Source organism: Pteropus alecto, unplaced genomic scaffold (assembly GCF_000325575.1).
Source record: "Pteropus alecto unplaced genomic scaffold, ASM32557v1 scaffold67, whole genome shotgun sequence".
In the NCBI taxonomy this organism is placed as follows: domain Eukaryota; kingdom Metazoa; phylum Chordata; class Mammalia; order Chiroptera; family Pteropodidae; genus Pteropus; species Pteropus alecto.
In genome coordinates, this window is record NW_006441061.1 from 3,764,686 (window position 1) to 3,786,198 (window position 21,513).

The window sequence follows — 21,513 nt, forward strand, 5'->3', positions numbered from 1 at the left end:
AAGGGGAGAAGCAGACGCTGGAGAAAGGAACAAGGGTTCCGGCTCTTCCTGAAGGGAGACTTGGTGTGCATGTGGCAGGTGGGACGGAGCCCAGAGTCTATGCAGGACCCTGGAGGTGAAGGGCGATCCTGGCATTGAGCCCAGAACATTCTTGGGCTGATCACAGTGTCCCTGGGGTGCTCCGGGGAAAGGTCTGTGCCCCTCTGTCCCCGTTGCTGCCTGCAGCTTGCAGAGGGGAAGGGTCCATGTGGGTCACAGCTCGCTGGATCGGACGGCAGGCTCCAGTTTGTGGGACAGGGCAGTGAGAACCTTGTCGAACTTCTCATAGCGCCGGGCCTGGCTGCTGCTGGCGCCCTGGCTGCCCCAGAGAAGGCGCATCTGGAACTCAGTGCTGAACACCTCCAGGAGCTCTGGCCGGGGCTGAAACCCTGCGGGGCGGGGCAGAGGGGTCCGTCATGCAGCTGGAGAGGCCGGGGCTCGCACCTGGGGCCACCCCATCCCTCCCTCCAGCTCTGCAGGGATTCGACATGGATTGTTGATGGACATGGCCACGCAGTTTAGCACAGAACAGATAGACTTATTTACCCTACTATTTGCAACATGTAATTTAAAAATGACTAGGAGATTAAATATTAATGTTAACTTGGGGGGATCTTAGGTGATTTTTCTTCTTCTTTTTTTTTTTTTTTGTATTTTTCTGTAAGTTACAATTTTTTCCCTAAGAAACATATATACATTTTATTAGTCGATGCAAAAATAATTTTTTTTTCTTTCTTAAAAAGAAAGTCAGGACAGACATACACCAGAATGCTCACAGCAATAACCTCCGGGTAATTGCGGGCGATTTTTTTTTAATCTTGTTTTTGCTCAGCTGTAATTTCCAATTTGTCTACAGTAAATTTTTATGACTTAAATAATGCCTAAAGCAGTGAAAGATGGATGGTCTGAAGCCCTTTCTCTCTGCTCCTTTCAGGAGAGGAAGCTCTACCTTTCAACTAGACTGAGGGGCAGGGCAGGGCAGGGCCTGGGAGGCAGGGCGGGTCTGCCTCAGCCCCAGGGCCCCAGGCCAAGTGCTTTGCAAACAACTAGTAAAGTAGGCCTGTTAGGATACCCGCTTCACATAGGAGAAAACTGAGGCTGGGAGAAGCTAAGACACACTGAGATGCGATCTGTGGTGTACTTTGAATCACCTCTGTCTCCACCTGGGCCTGCCACTCACCATTGCTTGTTGAACTGATGAGTGAGGAAGAAAAAGAATGAGAAAAATGAGTCAGGGAGACAGGGCAGGAAAGAGGGGTGGAGAAGTGGGAATGGACATCTGGAGGGAAGGGGAGAGCGAAGTCCGCGGGACCAGTGACCGTCCTGCCCCCAGGACGTGACCAGGGACTCACCCTGCAGCTTGACCTCAGCGTTGGTGTGGTACAGGCCTCCGTGGTGTGCCACTGTGCGGGCAGCCTCCAGGTGGGCCAGCACCACCTCCACACCGTGCTCCGTGCTGCCCCAGGGCTCGGGGCCCTCGGCAGGGGCTGTGTCACACTCCAGCAGAGTGATGAGGGGCAGTACGTGAGGAAAGGTGGTGTTGCTCAGCGGGGGGCCTTCTGCAGGGGAGAAAGCAGTGGGCGCTTAGAAACCCTGGAGCCCCCCCATTTCCCCCCACCCACTGCTGCCCACAGCCCTCCAAGAAACTGAGATGCGGGAGGAAGAGGGGAAGGGGCCTGCCTGGGGTCGTGGGAAGCCTCCAGGGCTCCTGACTCCGGGGATAGATCTTTCCTTTCAGCCGAACCCATGACGGCCTTGGCCCAGCCCTAAGGGCCAAGCCTGGACCTGGACGCAGCCTACACAGTCGTCAGGGGCAGAGTGGGCGCAAGGAGAATGGCTCGCACTGAGTTCAGTCAAGTTCTTATCGTCATCCACACCAGGAAAATCTTTGCTGGCCCAGAGAGGGCTGCAACCTGTGGAAGGTCACATAGGAAGGTGGGGGAGGTACCTTTGCCCTCGTTGAGGCTTTTGAGAAATGGCTTGAGCTTCTTCTCATAGAGGATGGCACCTTCTGTGTGTCGCTGCCGCAGGGTCATCCACGTCTGCTCCAGCCGGGCAATCTGGGGAGACCAGACTGTGAGTGACCAGCCAGGAAAGGGGCCTGCAGGGGCCACGGACTGCCTTGCTGAGTGGACACCCAGATATGGGATAAGAATTATTGTTACGGTCGCCATTCATGTATCGGGGATGGTGCTGATTGCTTTTCACGTGTCTCTCATGAAGCCCTCGCAACAACACATTTTACAAATGAGGAAACTAAGGCTCAGAGAGGGGAATGACTTGCCCAGAGTCATTCCAAAAATAAGTGGCAGAGCGGGGAGTTAAACCACCCACCGCCTTTGGGACCCCGTGGTTACTATTTACTAGGCATGGGAGAGTGGATGAGGTTCCACCTCAGAGAGCTCAACTCTTCCAGTTGCCCTGTCGCCAGCGCTGCAGAGAAAGTCACAGAGTTCTTCCCGAACCAATATGCAGCCATCCCAAAGGAATATATCCCCGGGCTCTTCCAGACAGTCTATGTGATGCCCCGCTCTGCGTGGGCCCCTCACTACCTGGGCCATATCCAGGGCACCCATGACTGCGGCGAAGCTGAACATGTTGCCCATGGTCCCCCGAAGTTCAGCTGCCAGCTGGATGGTCTTATGCAGAAGTCCTGCCCGCTCCTCAGCAGAGCCTGTGCAGCCCAGGATGTCCACAGCCAGCATGATGGACATGGTGTGGAACCTACCGGAGAGGCCAGGTCAAAAGGGCGGGGCCAAGGACCTAGCGTGGCAGGAAGGGGCCCTGCCACTGCCCAGCTGTTGCACTGGGGGCCCGAGAGCCGAGCCCCCAGGTTGTAAAGGGTCAGTGAGATTAAGGGGCGCCGCCAGAGTGAGAGGTGGGGCCGAGGCCCTTGAGCACCTGGCTGAGGTGCTGGAGATGGATCAGGGGAATTCGGAAAGAGGAGCCAGAGCTGATGGGGCTCTTGGGCTGTGACTGGTCAAGAGGATGCAAAGGTGAGTCCGGAGATAAAAGACTCAGTCTTTGAGAAACTAGAATTTCTTGGAGCTGGATAACAAGTTGCGATTGGTCAATGGGATAGGGGGCGTGGCCAGAACCCCGGGAGTCGGGCTGGAAGACTGTGATTGGCCAATCGGCCACAGCCAAAGGACAGGAGGTAGCCCGGGGATTCCCCGCGCGGCCCTTGAGTGCTGGTGCTTGCCTTACCTTTCCAGCAGGTCTAGTCGTAGCTGCCGGCCATGGGGGAGGGTGAGCAGCTCCATGCCCCAGCGGACTCCCATTAGGGTCTGCATCTCCTTGGTAACGCCCAGTATCCTAGCAACCTGCAAGGACGCCCAGAGGGCTGATTAATTTCCTGTCGTGGCTGGCCCAAGCCATCTGGGAATCAAGAGAGCTTTACCTAAGCGGGCAGCCTGGCTGGGAGGCCGAGTTTGAATTCCAAATCTACTGCTAACTCTCTGAAATGGAGCAAATGAGCCTCGTTTTTCTCATCTGATAAATGGAAAAAAATGCCCAGGGGTCTCTGACATGTTAAATATTCAGTTAAGGTTAAGGACCAGGACTACCTTATTCCGAAAGGCAAACCTGAGTCCCAGGGAGAGAAAGGGCTTATCCAAGGTCACACACTGGGCCTAGAACCCAGCGCTGTTCCCTTCACATCTCCGTGCCCTTTACAGAGCAACATCTGTGCACTGTCTCTTTTCTTGCTTCCTGAGCTGCGAGACCAGTGTGACCAAGTAATCAGTGCCCTCCAAACTTCAGAAGGAGAAACTGAGACGCAGAGAGAGTCGAGGTCCTTAGATGGGCAAATATATTCGTTCAAAGCAAACATCCCCGGCTCTGACCCTTTACAGGCGCAGATAAGGAGTTTTGCTTATTTTGTCCACCAGAGGGCGTGGGGGCGGTGAGTAGGGTCTTCTCTATTCCCTGGACCAGCCCTGGACTTTCACCAGGCTCAAAAACTACCCCAGGAAGTCAGACGCCATTGGGTTTCAGGACTGCCTGATTCCAATGCCAAACTGACATCTGGAGAAAGCAAAAATATCTTGTGTTATTTTTTTGTTTTTTGGGTTTTTTTGCCTTTTTAAAAGGAGAAAATGGAGACCCAGAAAAGCAAAGTTATCAGCCCAGAGTCACGCAGCGAGTAAAGGACAGCCACGAAGCCAGAATCCAGGTCCGCTGGCTGTATTCCTCACTACCTTGACCCCTGTTCCAAAGCCAGGGGACAGGGATGCTACCCCTGTCCCAGCGCACACCCAGCACCTACCAGGCAGTCAACCTTGGTGACGTGCCGGGCCAACGTCCGGGCATCCACTTCTGCCAGCAGCTCCTTGACCCTGCGCAGGAGGCCCACCTCCAGTGGCCGGTTATCCTTGGGGATCAGTAGTGACTGGAAGGTGGCTGGGTTGAAGGAAGAGGTGGCTTCCACGATGGGGACTGTAAAGGCCCTGCCCCAGTCCCCCTCGGGGGCCCTGTTTTCTGACAGTTCCTTTAGCCTCTCCCCGTAGCTCTTTGCCTGCCGGCTAGAGGCCTCAACTGTTGCCCACTCACTGCCACGGACGGGAGGCTGGAGCTGGCAGTAATGGCTAGAGTCCGGGTCACTGTAGCTGCTGAGCGATGGTGATGGAGAGGCCTTGCAGAGGGTGTGGGAAGGGCTGGCATAAGGGCCCTTGTCTGGCTCCCCAGAAGGCTTTGGGGCACTTCCAGGACACAGCTGGGGTTCACTGGAGCGGCGGGTGACAGGGGAGGCGGGCAGTGTTGTGGCTGAGGAGGTTGCAGGGGTGGTGTGAACACGGGTCACTGCAGAGAGACAGAGGGAGAGGACTAGTTACCATGGCTCCCACCCAGTGAGGTTCCCCCACCTTCTGCCCAAAAGACAGTCTCCATCCACCCTACAGACAGCAACCCAACTTCCCTGCACCCAGGCCGGGCCCAGCAGACTCTAGCAAATGGACCGGCCCTCAGCGATACTCTGAAATCACTGGCCCCCAGGAATCTGCACACAACCACTGAACTATTTGGAAGAGCTTTCAGAGATTCAGGGAAGCTAAGCAATTGCTGGAGTTCATTGTGACACATGGAATTATTTCTTGATGAATTAGTAATAATGGTTTGGTGGGTTCACATGTGCCAGGAGCTGGTGACATGCTGGAGATACACTGGTCAACAGCAGTAAAACCATCATCCAAAATTAGAGATGATGCTTATTGAGCTCTTACTGCCTGTGAGATTTTTCTTTGCACATTAGTCCATTTAACCCTCTCAACGTCCTATAAAGTAAGTACTTTTGTGGTCTTCATTCTACAGATGAGAAAACCGAGGCTCAGAGACGTGAGCTGACTTGCCCAAGGTCACCCAGCCAGTCAGTGGGAGAGCTGGGATTTAAAACCCGGCTCCTGGGTACGTGAGTATGCCATGTTGCTTAGAAATTGTCCCGTTGATAATTGGAAACATTCTTTTTTTTTTTTCTTCTAGAAATGAACGAGCGGTGTGTTTCTACAATGTAAATTTTCTTTGTATTTGAAAAAGCTCAGCAGTCTGAACTTTCTGCTCAATTTCACTACGAACTAAAAACTGCTCTAAAAAATAAAGTCCATTTAAAAGAAAAAAAAAAAAGAGCAAAAAACGTAACATGGCGAGCTCGGTTTGGGCCGGTCATTTGAAATCGGGGCTCCCTAGGTCTCAGTCGACGCAGGGCCCAGCAGTGCGCCCTCCACGCATAACCAACAAGCATAACCAGAGAGGCTGTGCTGCTGCGTGAGTGTATCGTACAGCCTTTGAGCCCAGGTTTGGTGACACCATGAGCTTCCAGCAGACTTCGATGCATTCTGGAAACTACTGGAAAGCACCGGAAACTACTTCGTGCACAGTGCCTGGTACCCGATACGGGCTCAATGAATTGTTGCTGAATGAGCAAACCGTGAATCTGATTTGCATGTCGACCTCAATAGTTCTGCTAGCAGGTTTTTAGTGTAAATTCTTGTAGGGTCTTGCTCTTAGAAAAGAGATAGAAACACACATAATCATACCCTGTAACAGAACTCATCAAAAACACGTGCACACACAAGGTCATTGCCACCAGATGCCCCCACCCGCCCTTATCCCCTCCACTGGCCATACCGGTACTGTACGCAGGGGAGCTGGGGCTCTCAGAGATGGGGGACATGGGCGAGTGCAGGTCTGGGATCTGGTCCATGCTGAGGGCGCAGTTGCGGATGGATTCCCGGGAGTGGGGTAGTGATGTGCTGTGGAGCAGACACCTTCATAAGCAGAGAACCCAGAGGTTGGGGTCCTCAGCCAGCCTTAGGACCCCCCACCTCTGCTTACATCCTAGATCTGCTGAACTTCAGAGGCAGAAAAGGCTCAGAGATTATCAAGTCCAACCTCCCACTTGACAGGTACAAAAACTGAAGCCCAGAGGAGGAAGGGGTTGTACAGTCCACAACCTGCACAACTGTTCTCTTTTCTGGGAACCTTGTCCTCAACTTGGAGAACTGTCTGGGAAGGCGGGCTAGCAGGAAGGATGAGAAGCCCCAGGGAGGATGGGAAGCCCCAGGGAGCAAGGCCTGCCAATCTAACCCCTCCTCACTGCTCCCATGCTATGCTCAGGGTTCCTGGAGCACACATGGCCTGTGTGGCACCAGTACCGTCACTGGTTCTAAACCACAGTCCAAGTGGCTTTGCCCACAGGGTATCCAACCATCAGTTCCTTGGCTGACAGCCCCTAGCCCCAGGGATACGATACATATCCAAGTGTTAGTGGCACAGAATGGCAGGTCTTTCTGCAAACAGCCAGGGAAGCCATTGAAATTAGGAGCACAGACTTTGGAGTCACAGACCTGGGCTTGAATGTCAATCTTACCCCTCTCAATCTAGCAAGCAGCTTCCCCTCTCTATAAAATGGGGATATGAACAGGAGCCACTGCCTAGCCGGGCTTGGAAGTTGATGAGACTGAGCACAGAGAGCACTCGGCACAGGGCTAGGTGCACAGTTGGCCTCAGGAATGATTTGCTGCTGTGGCCTTTCCTGGGATCAGGGCCTCGTCTCACCCAGCCCCAGAGGCAACTGCGTGTCATCAAAGTGTTCCTAAGAACATTCCATTCTCTGTGTGGTGGTTTGTCCACAGCAAAGCCCTCCGTTCTGATGCTCACCTTGGCCTAGCTAGGTGGGGAGGGGAGGGGTTTCACCGGTGAAAGGCACCAGGCCCTCTGCCTGGGATAGGGCAGTACCCAGGGTCCCCCTTGGGCCAGAGGGGGCTATCCTAGCGCGGGCCCTTTACAGGCAGGAGCACAGAGGTGAAGGACTTAAAAGGCCGAGGGCACACAGCTGGTGGGGGCAGAGCGGGGACTGCGCCCTGGGACTGACTGCTGGCCAGCCCTGTGTGGCCTCGCCAGTACGGCCCGACCTTCCTCCTGTTCCCTGCACCCTGGGGCCCCAGTTCAGTGTGACAGGGCCTCCCCTCTCTCACCAGTACTCTCATTACTGAACCCCCACTTGACAAATGGGGAGACTGAGGCCGAGCGTGGTGTCCTTGCTCACCTGGCAGGGCAGCCATCGCTGCGGGTGACTTTGTCGGCAGTGAGTCCATCGGTCATGGTGACACTGCGCCGCTTCATATGGCTGCCCTTGGGGCCCGAGGGGCTGGCGGGGCTGGCAGCCTTGCCACTGCCCTGGCCCAGGCCATAGCAGGCCTCCAGGTAGCGCAGGGGGAAGGTGCGGTTGACAGGGCAGTAGATGATGGCGCCGCTCTGCTCCGACACAGCCTTCCGGCTGCCCACGTGGTACCGCACGAGGGCGGGTACGTGGTCAAAGCTCTCCTGCTCGAACAGGTACTGGATGTGCGTGTAGCTCTCGCCCGCCTTCACCACCACCTTGTTGATCTTGAAGTGCAAGGCCTGGTTGTGCCACCGGCACGTGAGCACGTAGTCACCCAGGCTGGTGAGCGAGTCCCGGATGAGGAAGTCGCCATTGCGCTGCACCAGGGTCTCCGAGACCTGCAGGAGGCAAGGCGGGCTCAGGCGTGGTAGGGCAGGGTCAGGAGAGGGCCACACCCAGGATCTTGAGGACACGGTAAACAGAGACATGTGAGGCTTGAGGTGGGGGGATGCAATGACCCAGATGCAGAGGGGGCAACTCAACCAGAGGCTCTGGGTCTGAGGGCACACAGAGAGGCTCAGGAACGGCAGGTCTCATTACCCTGGAATGGAGGTCACAGGGACACAGGGTCTGGGGAACTGGGGTCACCATGATCTGCAGCTCAGTTTCAGACCTACCTCTTCCCTCCCTCACATTGGGCAGAGGGACGATCCCGGCTCTTCCACACACCCAGTGCTCATGCCTGTCTCTAGGTGCCCTCGAGCCTCTTCCTCTGCCTGGAATATCCTGCCCCACCCCACCCCCGATCACCTGATGAACTCCTTTCCATCTCACGATAACCCCTCTCCTCAACACCCCCTGCCCGGGGCCTGCCCACACTCCCTGCTGGCACCCCACTCTCACACTTCTCCCATGGGGCTCTGACTGTCCGCCCGCCTGTCAGCTCCCACCGTGGACCACCAGCCCTCAAGGGAAGCCACCACCTGTTTTCTCTTTGCATCCTTGGTTCCTAGCACAGGGCCTGGTGGAGCCGACAAAGATTTATAGCATGAACGAAAGAGGAAACAGGTGACTATCGGCCCGAGTTTGAGCCTCAGCCCGAAAACGCTACTTTGCCCAAACTGAGCAGCCTAAGGACTGATACTCACTAACCAAACACACAGGAGGCTGATGTATAGGCCCATAACAAAACAGAAAAAAAAAAAAGTAATAACAACAACAAAGGACAATGTTCCTTGAATTCACTGCATATCAGACATCATGTTAAGTATGTTCTATTATTTCATTTAATTCTCACAATAGCCCTTCGAATTAGGTACTATTATTATCCTCCATTGTACAGAGGAGGAAACTGAGGCTCAGAGAGGTGAAGTGACTTGTCCAAGGTCATACAGTCAGTAAATGGCAGAACTACACCTCATCCTGGTAGTCCATTCTGATAGAACCCACCACGCAATAGATCAGAGCCTTTCTGGGCTGAGGCTGGCCGAGTGGTGGGTGAAAGGGTCTAGGGCTGAGGTCCCAGCTCAGGGCCCACTCACCTCACGGGGGATGCGGCCATGGTACCAGGCATGGCTACGGAGATCTGTGCTGCTGAGCTTGAGTTCTTCTTCCAACTCCTTGTGCAGTTTCTCAGGCGATGAGTCCAGGATGTACTTCTCCTTGGAGAACTGGGCAGGAGACAGCAAGAATTGACATCCCATGCGAAGCCCCCTTCCTCCTTCCCTCCTAACCTCCCCCTACCCCACGTGAACTCTTTCCATCCCAGGACCCTGGCAACACTTAGCACAGGGGCCAGAATGGTCCTTACCCATTTCTTTTACTCTTGCCAGGAAGTCCCCATCCTGGCAAGAGTAAAGAAATCTCAGTTCCAACAAACAGTGCCTACTGTGTTCTAGGCACTGTACTATGTGCCACGGGTAAGCGAGGCAATTAAATAAAGCAGGCCCTTTCTTCAAGCAAGCCTCTGATCTAAGAGGGGAGGAAAAGCCACATGAGCACTTGAACAGACTGTGGTCAGCACCACAGTATTGGACAGCGGCAAAGAGCACAGTGGCTTTTAGAAGAAAGGGGATGAAGCTAGGTGAGGTCAAGTGGTCCAGGAATGATGCTTCCTGGATGAGACGGCAATAAGAAAACACTCGTTATGCACCGAAGACACTAAACCGATGTTCAAGTGAGTGGAGGGAGAAGTTCTATGGGTGGATCTGGGAGGTAAGGCACCCTGGCAAAGGCATGGACAAAAACATAGAGCTGGATGGCAAGGATATATTTTGGGATGGTGAATTATACAGTGGAAGGGTAAGAGAGAAAGTTATCGACAGGGAAATAGAGGCCTCCAAACAAGCATCTGTATTGTCCTTTACAATTCCCGAGGCCCTTTCCTCCTTGCCATCTCAAGCAATCCTTGCCAGATTGGGATACCACAGCCCAACAGGGAAGCCCGAAGTCACTCAGTGGAGATAATGGCCAGGACCCCCCGTGTTCACCTGCCCAAGGGGAACATTCCTGGTTTTCTTGTTTTGTGGCCTGGGGTTGGAGGTCTAAGGGCAATCGGAGGGGAGTCCCAACTGCCAGGTATGCCCCGTCACAGAGCCCAGCCCCATCCTGGCTGTGTCGTGTGAGTTCTCTGAGCCTTGTTTTTTTTCCTCTGTAAAATGGGTACAATGATAAAACCTGCCTCACCAAGTTGCAAGGATGAAAGGAGATAATACTCCAGAGTACTATGACTAGCCCACAGATGTCCTTGTCACTGTGAGGGCACGTGACATTGTTTATTCACCCTTCCCTCAACTCTAAGCCCTAAAGATGGCTTCTCCAGGATAGCTAGATCTGCCCCCAATCTGGTCAGATGGCAGGACAGATGAAGGGGGGCACTAAATGACCTGGCTTCAGTCCAGGTGACTGTCTCTTCCTTAGGACCCCCTACTCACAAGGGTTTGAGGGTCTCCCCATCCATTCCCTGCCTCCTCAGACCCTCCACAGATCTCAGAGCCTAACTCTGCACCTCCATTTTCCACCCCTCGGTGTGCCTTAATCTATACTTCTCCCAAGACACTCTGATTCTCGGCTTCAGAGATGTCTAGAATCTTTGACTCCATTATTTCAACATCGATTAAGCCCCAACTCTGGGACAGGTCTTGTGCCAGTGGCTGAGGTCTCAAGGTCATCAGGACAGGTGGCCTCTGCCCTGGGAGAGCCACGCAGACCCTGACAAGTAATTCTAGGGTTTCTGAATGTTCGAGATGCACAGAGAGCAGTTGAGAATGTCCCTCCTCATCGAGTCAGGGAGTGGAGTCCCTGAAGAGGTGATGTTTCCACTGAAGCCCAAAGAGGGACTGGATGAGCCAAGCAAAAGCATTGGATGGGGGACAGACAGGCAGGCAGATGGGCAGGGAAGAGCTTCTGGGAAGAGAGTGGCAAAGTCAGGGCCCTATCAGCAGAGCCAAAGCCCTGGGGGTGGGGTGGGGGGAGGTGAGAAGCTTCAAAGAGGCCAGGGGTGGCAGGGGCAGATGGCAAGGTTGTGATGCTGCCTTGGGGAGCTGGGGTTTACCCAGAGGCCACAGCGGAGCCACAGAAGGATTTTTAGTGTTGGAGGCAGGTTCAACCTGCTGTGTAGAGAGTGATCTAGTGTTTTCCAGGCACTGGCAGGGCAGGGCAGGGTAGGACACAGGGATAAGGGCTGGGGGAAGGGCATTTAGGGAGCCATTGACTGGGTGTGGGGGAAGAGGCGGGGAGGCCCAGGGCTGCACAGAAACCTGCAGTTCTCCACAGGGTTGCATATTCTTCGGGACCCCCGGCCTCCTCTTATATGACACCATGCCCCGAGGACCAAAGAAGACACCAGCTCTCTAGGGTCCTTCTCCTTGACAAGGAGCATGCAGTTGAGAACTTGCCCCGATACCCTAGCCAGAGCAGGAGGAATATGGGACAAAGAAAGAGAGGGGGCTGTGTGGTAAAGAATCTGGTCTCAAGACTCTGCCTGCCACTGTGTGACCTTGAGTCAGTCACTTTCCCTCTCTGAACCTGGGTATCCTCACCTGTAAATGGGGGTGGGACAGGGGGCTTCACTTTTCCAGTCATAATCAATGGTCTGGGAGAATCTGGGGCAGGGGGCAACTTGGTCTTCTCACACATCCGAGGGTGAGGAACCCTAGGGTCCCTGTGCCCTCCTCACTCTCACGGGGGGGCGGGGAGGGCGGGAGAAGGGGTAGGGCTGGAGCTTTGCAGCATCCCTGCGCTCGGCGCTCTGCTATTGGTCAGAGATGATCTCACCGCCTCCCAGCCTGCGTTCACCTGATTGGCCGGTGCGGGGATGCTGCGCTCCGCCGCCGGCGCGGCCGTCATTCAGGCGGGCTCCGAGCGTGTGTGTGAGCTTAGGGGAGCGCAGAGGTGACGCGCCCGGCGTCCCCCAGGGACTCAGGAGGCAAAAGCACGGAGACCCCCGGTCAGGATCTTAACCCCTTCCCACCAGCCTGAGCCCAGCAAGCCCTCGCTAGTTTTTCTAGTCTGGCAATCTCAAGCAAAGCCATCCCCAGATGATGCTCCGCAGAGAGGCGGGGTCCGGGTCCTCCCCTCCACCTCCTTCCGTTTAACCCTTTCACCGCACCACGTCGTCCGGCACTGCCCCGCCAGCTGGGCTGAGAGACCAGCGCCCAGAGCATGCCCCAGTCAGCCTAGAGCACAGGAGGGCAGCAGACGCTCTGACCCCAGCCCCCGGGACCCGCAGCAGCATTTCTGCCTCCCACCCCTCGCTCAGACTTCGACCCCAGCCCAGCGCTCCCGGTACAATGGGAAGCCAAGCTGCCCGGGTCAGCCGCAGGAGCCGGAGAGCTCGCTCGAGGTCCGGCAGGACGCCGGGGACCCCCATCTCCCGATACCTAAAGCCCCAGCTCAGCTCCCTCCTGCGGAGAAGGCAGGACCAGAACGGCAGCCCCCGCAGCCCCGAGTCCCGAGTCCCGGGAGTGGCAGCCGGACCCTCACCCTGAAGAGCGCCCGGTGCCCAGAGGTGAGGCTGGGGCGACCCCGCCCCCTCCCGCAGCCCGCAGCCCGCAGCCCCTGCCCATCTAGACCCTGCGCGGCCTCACGGGGCTGCGGCTCCCAGCTCCTGGGCCCGTGGCAGAGCGGCCGGGGGTCCCAGCCCCGAGCGCCTGGCGGGGGCCGTGCCACCCCCTCACCTGCACCTGCACGAAGGAGCCACGGTAGAAGCAGCAGGCGGCTGCTGACAGGGCGCTCCACAGGCTGCAGCGCTCGGTCATGGTGGGGCCGGGCGGCCGGGGCCAGGACAGTGCGGGGGGCGGCGACCGGCGGGGCAGGGGCACGGGGACCGACCGGGCTGGGCACCGGCTGCGCGTGCCTCTCGGCGGCGCGATTACCTCATCGCCTTGTCGGGGGAGGAGCGGGGAGGCGGGGCGGGGAGACCCCACCCTCCAGCCGGCCAGGGGAGAGGAGGGGGCCATTGTTCCTCCCTCCGCCCTCCCCTCAGCCTCCGCCCCCCTGCGCTCCAGCCCCACGCGCCCCGGCTCCTTGGAGTAGGGAGATGCGGAGCAGAAGAACTGCCAAAGCGGGCAGCGGGGTGAGGTGGGGACCCCTGAGCCGGCGAGGGGAGTCCTGCCTTTCTCACTCGCCGCACCCCTCACTGACCCGGAGCGGGCAGAGACTTTGAATTAAATCCTATCTAAAGCTGGAAAAATCCCTGTATGCGTTTGCCGAAATCCTTTGTGGCCTCAGGAAATCTCCCAGAGCCCAGGATTTCTCATCTCTGAATTGGAATCAGGGACTCTGCGGAGAATCGCGGGCTATTCGACTGAGCACCTCTGGGGTGCGGAGTGCCAGTGAGCTAGTGGTTAGGGCACCAGCATGGGTTTGATAGCGGTGTCTCCACCTCCACCCCACCAGCCCCTTCTGTGGGAGCCCAGATGTCATCTAGAAAACATACTTGTGCTGACCTCGCGGAAGTCTTGTGAGCATTGGCTGAGCTGATGCATATAAGTTGCCAGGCATAAAGTAAGTGTCCAAGAAATGCGTGTTACGATCGTCAAGCTTAGTGTCTTAGAATCTGGACTTTTTGTGCTCGAATCATAGGCTTTCCAATGCAAACGGAGTCAGTGCTGACTCTGCATCAGTCAGGCCTGGGGTTCAAATCTTTTTGACAGACTGTGTGACGTAAAGCAGGTGAGTCCACCTCTCTGGATCCTAGCTGTATGTTTGGTTGTTTTCTGTAAACACTTCTGAAGCTCTGAGCATGGAGCTCGGAATTTATGGCCTTGGAACTTTAGAATTCTTGCCTTAGAATGAAAGTATTCATATCATGGTCTCAGAATCCTGGAATTCTGGAAGCTGAGTACCTTAGGGCAGGAATGAACTTTTAGAAAGTTGACTATTGATTCCACCCTCATCTGAGGCTTGAAGCTAAAACTAACATTCCTTTGACTTCATCCTTTAGGTGATTTCTCAATCAGTTCCAGTGAGCGGGTATTATTTCTTTTATAATATTTTTAATTACATTTTTAGCCCCATAAACTAAAGGAAAAATACAAAGCTAATAATCCTCACAGGGGTCTCACATCATCAGTGATGGGGATCTCATTGCCTTGCCAGACAGCTGGGATTAGTGGGGTGCTGAAATATGCCCCCCGTGTGTTCTCCCCATTGGCTCTGGCGTTGGTTCTCCCCGAAGCCTCTTTCCTCCTGTGGTATGAAGCTCTGGATGAGAAGCCAGGGCCCAGGTTCCAGGAGTAGCTCCTGCTCAGCTCACCGCAGCCCTGGACTGCACTTCCTGGGCTCACCCAGCTTGCTTTCTGACCTCGCTCACACTCTTGCCCCTGCCTGGACCACTTTACTGCCCATCTCTGCTTTATCTTTGTCTCCTTTCCAGCTTTTTGTTGGGGGAGGGAATGCTCCTGGGCAACTGCAATGGCTTGGATTCAGTGCCTCCTCCTCCAGAAAGCCTTCCTTGATCTTCCCCTCCCCAGCTCCTGAGCTGAAAGTCATCCTCTACTTCTAAAGCTCCAATGGCTTTTTACATGAGCCTTCTGGTGATGGGGGACAGCAATCTGAGCACTTCTCATACTGCCTCATTATTAGTCACTTACACAGAACTTTACACGCAGCATCTCGGGTGTTCGAATGTCTTTGGGGTCTGGAGCCAGGCCGTCCTGCTCTGTTCCAGACCCAGCTCTCCCTGGATTCATTGAGCATGAGTTCATTGAGCACATAGCAACCCTGGGTTGGAGGTGCTGCTGCTACCCCATTTCACATAGGTGAACACTGAGGCTCAGAGAGATGACACACATACCCCCCCCCCAAGTCATGTGGCAAATAGTGGCAGATCTGGGGCTAAAATTAGAACCTGCTAGATTACGAAACACGAAGCTAGACCACTGGCGATTCTGCCCTGGCCCCTACTTGGACCAGGAGCCCTTGAACACAGGGCCTGCTGCTCCTCACCCTCTGCTGTATGTTCCGTACTCAGCAGGGGGCCTGGCTCAGGGTGCGTGCTCTTGGAGGTAAAAGGCCAAGGGCTGTGTCCATGGTCTTGGCATCAAGGAAACTTGGACTGCAATCACAGTTCCCCCTGTAGTAGCCGCGTGGCTATGAGCAAGTCACTGCACTTCTCTGAGCCTCAAGTTTCCCATCTGTAAGTGGGCATAAGAAGGCCTTTGCTGCCCCGTCTTGAGGGAAGAAGTCGAAGACCTCATTCACGTAAAAAGCTCAAAACTGTCTCCCTTCCAGTCCTAGCACAGGGCTTCACGCACCATAGGAACTCAAAGTGTTACGTCGTATTATTATTATCATCATCGTAATTTCGAAACTGCATTTTCGACATTCCCAGCACCCAGAACAAATTAGACTTGTGATACATGTGAGCTGCGCCCATTATCTGTGATGAACTGAGTCATTCTTTTTTGCCCCCACCTCCTAGCACCAGCCCATGCGCAGAGGCTGGGTGCAATCAGAGCGCCATGGTCCTTGCATAGAGACACCCTTGGGCCCTGTCCAGCTGGCACGGGGGTAGGATCTGCTGGTAACAAGCCTCGGGACGTCCGGAGTGTAGGGCCAGGAGAGAATGGTGGAAGGCACGGGAAGAAGATGCTGGGAGTGAAAGCAGACCCCAAGCGCCGTCCTCACCCCAAACCCTCTCCTCCTGGGGGCAGACAGTGAGATCTGGCTCCTAACTAGGCTCAGAAGAGGATTCTGCCCTCTTGTTCGTGAAACAAACTCTGAGCACCCTGCCCCCGTGTCTCCCTGCCTGGTCCCTTACCTTCACATAGTCGCCACCAGCCTCCAGCTCTCCAGCAGCCCTGGAAAGAGAGAAGAGAGGTAAGTATCCCCAGTTCTGTCCGGCGCCCCAGCTACCAGCCTCTACCCACCTGCCTGGTGCCAGCACCTGGCCCTCTGGGCCCCAGAGGGCTCATCCTGAAAGCGAGAGGGGACACTGCAGCTGAGAGAGCTTGCGGGAATCTGAGGGCTGCGCTGCTTCTACACTCTCCAGCTGCGAGACCCTGGGCAAGTCCCTTTACCTCCCTGAGCCTGGGTTTTTTTATCGGGGACAATGACAGCCTCTGCCTCCTGAGGTTGTTGTGAAGACTCAAGAAGCTGATGAATGCTGCATGTTAACACGGGCCTGCTTCCTGAATCACTGTCTCCACCCGGCTACAGGGCACTGCGCCCTCCTGGTGCTCTCCCCACCTCTCTCTGACTTGAGTAGTTGGAGGCCCCAGGCCAGGGCTCAGCCTCTTCTCCTCCCGCCCTACACTCATTCTCTAGTACAGAGTCACCCACTCAGCGGCCGCCTGGCACACCGTGGTGCCACTGCTGGTGACAGTTGGCTGTAGAATTTATCCCCCCCTCCTTCAGGGTGGCTGGCATGTGGCCTGAAGAGGCCAGAGGCCAGGGGCCAGGGTGGCTGTTTTTCCTAGGTGCCAAATAAATATCACCCTTCCTCACGCGGGCCACCATGAGTCACTTCTCCCAGTCCTAGGTGTTTAAAGCCATCCATCCCTCCTCTGATGTAGCCTGGACCTGCCCCTTCAGCACCAGTCTCATAAACCGAACTGCGTCCTTGTCATCTCCTCCTGGGTGTCTGAAGTCATCTTGAACTTGTCATATTCAAAGCAGGACTGCTGGGTCCTCCCCCACCATGGCCCTGCTCCAGACACCCACTTCCCATCTCAGTTAATGTCAGTTTCATCCTTCTCGTTGCTTCGTTTGGCCAAGAACCTGCGATCATCTGTGCCTCCTCTCTCGCTCACGCTCCACACCCAATCCCTCAGGAAATCCTGCGGCTCTACTTTCGAAACAGATTCTGACCACTTCTCTCCACGTGTCAACTCTGCCCCGCATGGGCCCCCGTCTGTGTCTCCGCGGACCACACGGCAGCCTTCTCAGTGGCTTGCTCTCACCCCCTGGTCAACTACCACTGCACCAGCAAACGGCACTAAGGTGAAAACTTAAGCAGACCGGGCGCACACCTCCCACCCCCGCCCTCCCGTCTCCCGGAGAACAAGATCGAAACCCCTCTCCATGGCCTGCATGCAGATGGCTGGCCATGTCACATCATCCAACCAGAATGCTTCTTCCCTTGTGAGAGTAAAGAGGGTGCCATTATTACGCCAGAAAAATTGGCGTAAACCGGGTTATATGTTCCTCAGTCTATAGGGCCCTGCATGGCCTGGTGGTACCCAACTGCCCGCCTCGCCAACCGCTCCATGCCTCCCTCACTCACTCTGACCCTTGTTCTGCCCCAGCCACACTGGCCTCATGCCAAGCTCATTCTTGTCACATGTCCTTTGCACTTCCTATTCCTTCTGCCCTGCTTTATTTTCTTCACATGCATCAATCCTTGCCCGAAATAATCACTTGACATGTATCTATGACAAATAATTGCCTGACACCTCCACAAGGGCACCGACTTTATCTAATCCAGCACGGTGCCTGGCACCCAGTAGGAGCTCAAGAAATATTTATTGCTTAAACGAGTGCATGAATAGTAAGCACTTGACCAATGTTAATCCCTCTCATTATTATTAATTCTGTCAGGCTGGGCCCTGACTCTCTGTCTGGGACAAGACTCAATATCCCCATCTGCAAAACAGGGAGGGAGGTCGAACATTGGGGAACTGCTCCCTCACATACAGAAGTGCAATGTTTAAATTTAAATGTAATAAATTTAATAAAATAAACTTAAACCAGACAAATAAAAAAAAAGCTGAGCTAAAAACAACAGTAACGACAACAGGAATTGTGATCAAGGTGTGTGTTTCCAGGCCAGAATTTCGTACTGGGTCTCCCCAGCTCCTGAGGCCAGGGGATCCTCTTGGAGAAGCAATCTGACGGCCCTCTCTGTGGTGACATTCTGGAGTCCCTGTTGCTAACCTTCCCTCCTTCAAGGTCCTTCCTGACTTCTAACTACAAACCCTCAAGCTGCAGCTCGGCCGCAGCAGGCTTCCAAAGCAGCTCGGGCTCTCTGTGTCCAGCAGTGGGAGCGAAGTGGAGTAGGGACCCCTGTCCTGCTCGCCCCCACCATTCTTCCCGGGTGAGGTGTCCCATCCCAGCATTTCCGGCCATTCAGGCCCGGAAATCCTTCCACTGCTGGGAACAGATTGGCCAGGACACTGGGATTGCCCCAGCATTTCCTCCTGCTTCCTGTCCACTTCCCCTAGGGCTCCGGGTGGAAGCAGAGCCTTGGGGAGGGGATGGCGGCACCAGGGATCAGGTAAGATGGGGTGGCCAGGGCCAATGTGGGTGCTCGGGGCAGAGGCCGGGGAAGCCGAGGGTCTGCGAAGCACTCAGCCCCCATTGCCTGCCCCTGACCTACAATACTGCAGGATCTCCAAGACATAAGGTGACCATGTCTGCTGACACTGACTGCCATCTCTTGCCCGGACTATGGCCACCACCTTGTTATTGGCCTGTTCTTACCTCAGCAGCCCAAGCAGGCCTGTTAAAATGAAAGTTAGATCATGGCTTCTCTCTGCTCTAACCCACTGAAGTGGCCCCAGTTTCACTCAGAGTAAAAGTCAAAGTTCTCATAACAGCCTTCACAGCCTCACCACCTCTCCCACCTCAAGTCTGACCACACTGCTCCAGCCGAAGCTGGGCTTCCTGCTGGCTTTTGTCCCCACCTTGGGGCCTTTGCAGAGGGAACTTTCTGTTCCCTCTGCTGGAATACCTTCCCTCCAAATACCCACCGAGCCTCCTCCCTTCCCCCTTTCAAGTCTCTACTACAATGTCCCCTTCTCAGTGAGGACTTCCCTGCCACCCACCTAAAAGTCTGACCTTCTCAAGGCGCTCCATCTCCCTTCCCTGCCCTTTGTCTCTGTAGGTCTCTGACTCACCACGTATCCTACCTCAAGCGTTGACCGTCTCCGCTCCGCAAGGGCAGGGATTGTGGTCTGCCTAGAGCAGTGCCAGGCAGATGTTTTTGAATGAATGAATGTCACACCAGCCCCTGCAAACCCTGAGGATAAAGACTAGTCCTCATGGTGGCTCAGCCTTCTGTGGCCGGGCCTCTGCCCGCCATTCCTCCTCTCTCCTAACTCTTTCCTGCCCTCCGGCCACCCCGCACTTCCTCCAAAGAGTGTAGCTCCCTCCAACCTCGGGGCCTTTGCACATGATGTTCCCTCTGCCTGGACCCTCCTCTTCCCCTAAGAGCCACAGAGTAATTCCAACTTTGACTTCAGATCTCAGTTTGCCTTGGAGATTTCTAGAACGTTCTCCCTCCTTTTGTAATGATCAAATCCAGGAATCATTTCTAAAACCTCGGCTCCATTTAGTTCATTTATTCTTATTTTATGGACTTAAAAGGCACATCCTCTCTAATATTAGTGGTGAAACCAATTAATAAAAAATAGTGACAATTGAGCTAAATCAGTCCCATTAATCAACCACATTATTTCAATAAGCAACCCCTTTAATTGCCCATGTTAACTAATTTGTTCTGATAACTGATACCGCTCATTGCATATATTAGCTTAATTAATTAGATTAATGAGCAGTAATTAGAGCCCATTATCTTTTCTTTCCCTGGTGCAGGTTTAAATCTGAGCTTCACCTTCAGGGCTTCCGTACTAGCCCAGAAGAAAAGGTGAGGCTTCTCGGGGACCCTAGAAGAGAGGCGGTGGAGAGAGGCCACCATTCTGTCCACCCTGGCCTACTGCCCTTTATCTGTCCCCCAGTTTGTTCCCTTTGGCCTTGAGACCTAGTCATATAGCCTTGAGCGGAGACTTGCCCAACCTCTGACTCCTGCTTCTCAACTTTCCCCTCGCCTTCCCCTCTCTTGGGTTCAACTTCCTCATCTGTGAAATGAGCACATTATAACTCTTCCAGAGGGTCCAGGAAGATCCTATGAGAAGGAAGGGTGGGAGGTTCCCTTGCCCACATGGCTCCTCTCTCTGCTCCACCCCCACCCTGGAGAGCTCCCTTCCTGGCCCTCCTAGAGGGCTGAAGATTCTTTCCTACCTTTACTCTGACCTGCACTTACCCCCGGCACGGAAGCAACACTGCTCTGTGCTCCTTAGTCCTTAAGGGCCTTGGACAGAGGGAGATCTGGGGCAGAAAGTCCCATCTCTCTGGGGGCACCATGGGCCTTTGGGATTTCCTGACAGGAAGACTCTTGGCTTTAGCCTGGCCCTGCCCACCGCCTCTAAGGTGGCCCGCCACTGTCCTGGAGACATCGTGGCTCCTTTTCCACCATTCTGCGCCCTCGGTCTTCTTGACAGGGGTGAGCTCCCCAGCAGGAGCTCAGAAAGGGTGCCAGCCCTGTGAGGAGAGAGTAGATCGAGGCCATTCTCCCTGGGGCAGAGCTGAGGATGCCGAGTTCTGAGATCTGCTACCTGAGACTCAAAACCTGCTGGAGGAGAGCAAACCGGAAGGCATGTTGAGTGCTGACTGAAAGTCTGGGATCTCCCCACGTTACAGAGGAGAAAACCAAAGCTTGCGACTTGACCCAGGACACACGGCTGTAGACTAGACCTGGGTTGGCCCTGCTCTGTTTCTTGCATGAAGCCGTCTCCCCTGGAAAACGGAGACACTTTGGGGTGAAGAGGGGAAGAAGGTGGGGAGGGGATGGCAAAGAAAAATAACATTTCAACCAGAGCAGGAGCCCAGAACTGATGTCAGGAAAAGGAAATGGAATGGGGATTGACAGAGAGAAGACAGCTGGGAGGGAGGAAGCTGTGTGACCCTGGCCAAGTCCCCCTCATTGCGCCTCAGCTTCCTCTTCTATAACATGGGTATGGTGGTAGCGCGAGCGGCTTCTGTGTACTGGTACTTCCTTGAGTCAAGCCCAGGAAAATGCTGCATCCCATCCACAATGACCCTGTGAAGCAGATAGTGTTATTCTCCCCAATTCCCAGATGGGGACACTGAGGCTCAAGGAGGGGAACGGAGTTGTTCAAGGTTGTACAATCAGTGGGCCTCTGAGCTGCTGATATATCTGACTCCTGTCCTTCCCAGCCTGCACCCCACATAGGTCCAGTATGCTGCAAATAGGGTCCCCTGAGGGTTTGGGGGGATGTGGCTCCAGTTGGAGGCAGGGGCAGTCCATCTTTCCCAAGCCAGCACAGTTCCCACAGCCTGAGGCGTCCAGGGGTCTCAAGGACTGTGAGAAAGTCTCCACAGGAAATGAGAGCCAGGAGCAGCTGGGCCCCTTCAGAAGACAAGGACCAGCCGCCCAGAGCCTGAGGAGGCTGGACGGGCTGGGCCCACCACAGCCCCCTCCCCCGGTAGGTAATCACTACCAGATGCCCGGCAGCTGACGTCACTCTGCAGGGCTGAGAGGGTCGTGGGACTCTGGGGAGCGCTGGGAATTCTTGGACCAGAATCAACATTCCAGAAGGAAAAGGGGGGGGGTGTCTTGGCTTGTTCTCAGTGCC

General features: G+C 55.0%; 1 protein-coding gene across 2 annotated transcripts in view; it reads right to left on the reverse strand.

Moving 5' to 3' along the window:
- Window positions 1-21,513, reverse strand: part of SH2D3C (SH2 domain containing 3C) — a 28,305-nt gene continuing 6,792 nt past the window's right edge. For both annotated transcript variants that reach the window (XM_006917991.2, XM_025051092.1), the window contains 10 exons: window positions 15,900-15,939; window positions 9,178-9,306; window positions 7,580-8,034; window positions 6,160-6,284; window positions 4,307-4,839; window positions 3,247-3,362; window positions 2,592-2,763; window positions 1,988-2,099; window positions 1,392-1,598; window positions 1-428 (listed from right to left, as the gene is read on the reverse strand). In XM_006917991.2, coding sequence (XP_006918053.1) covers window positions 253-428; window positions 1,392-1,598; window positions 1,988-2,099; window positions 2,592-2,763; window positions 3,247-3,362; window positions 4,307-4,839; window positions 6,160-6,284; window positions 7,580-8,034; window positions 9,178-9,306; window positions 15,900-15,939 — 2,065 coding nt within the window. In that variant the 3' untranslated portion in view covers window positions 1-252. The remainder of the gene's footprint in view (window positions 429-1,391; window positions 1,599-1,987; window positions 2,100-2,591; window positions 2,764-3,246; window positions 3,363-4,306; window positions 4,840-6,159; window positions 6,285-7,579; window positions 8,035-9,177; window positions 9,307-15,899; window positions 15,940-21,513) is intronic.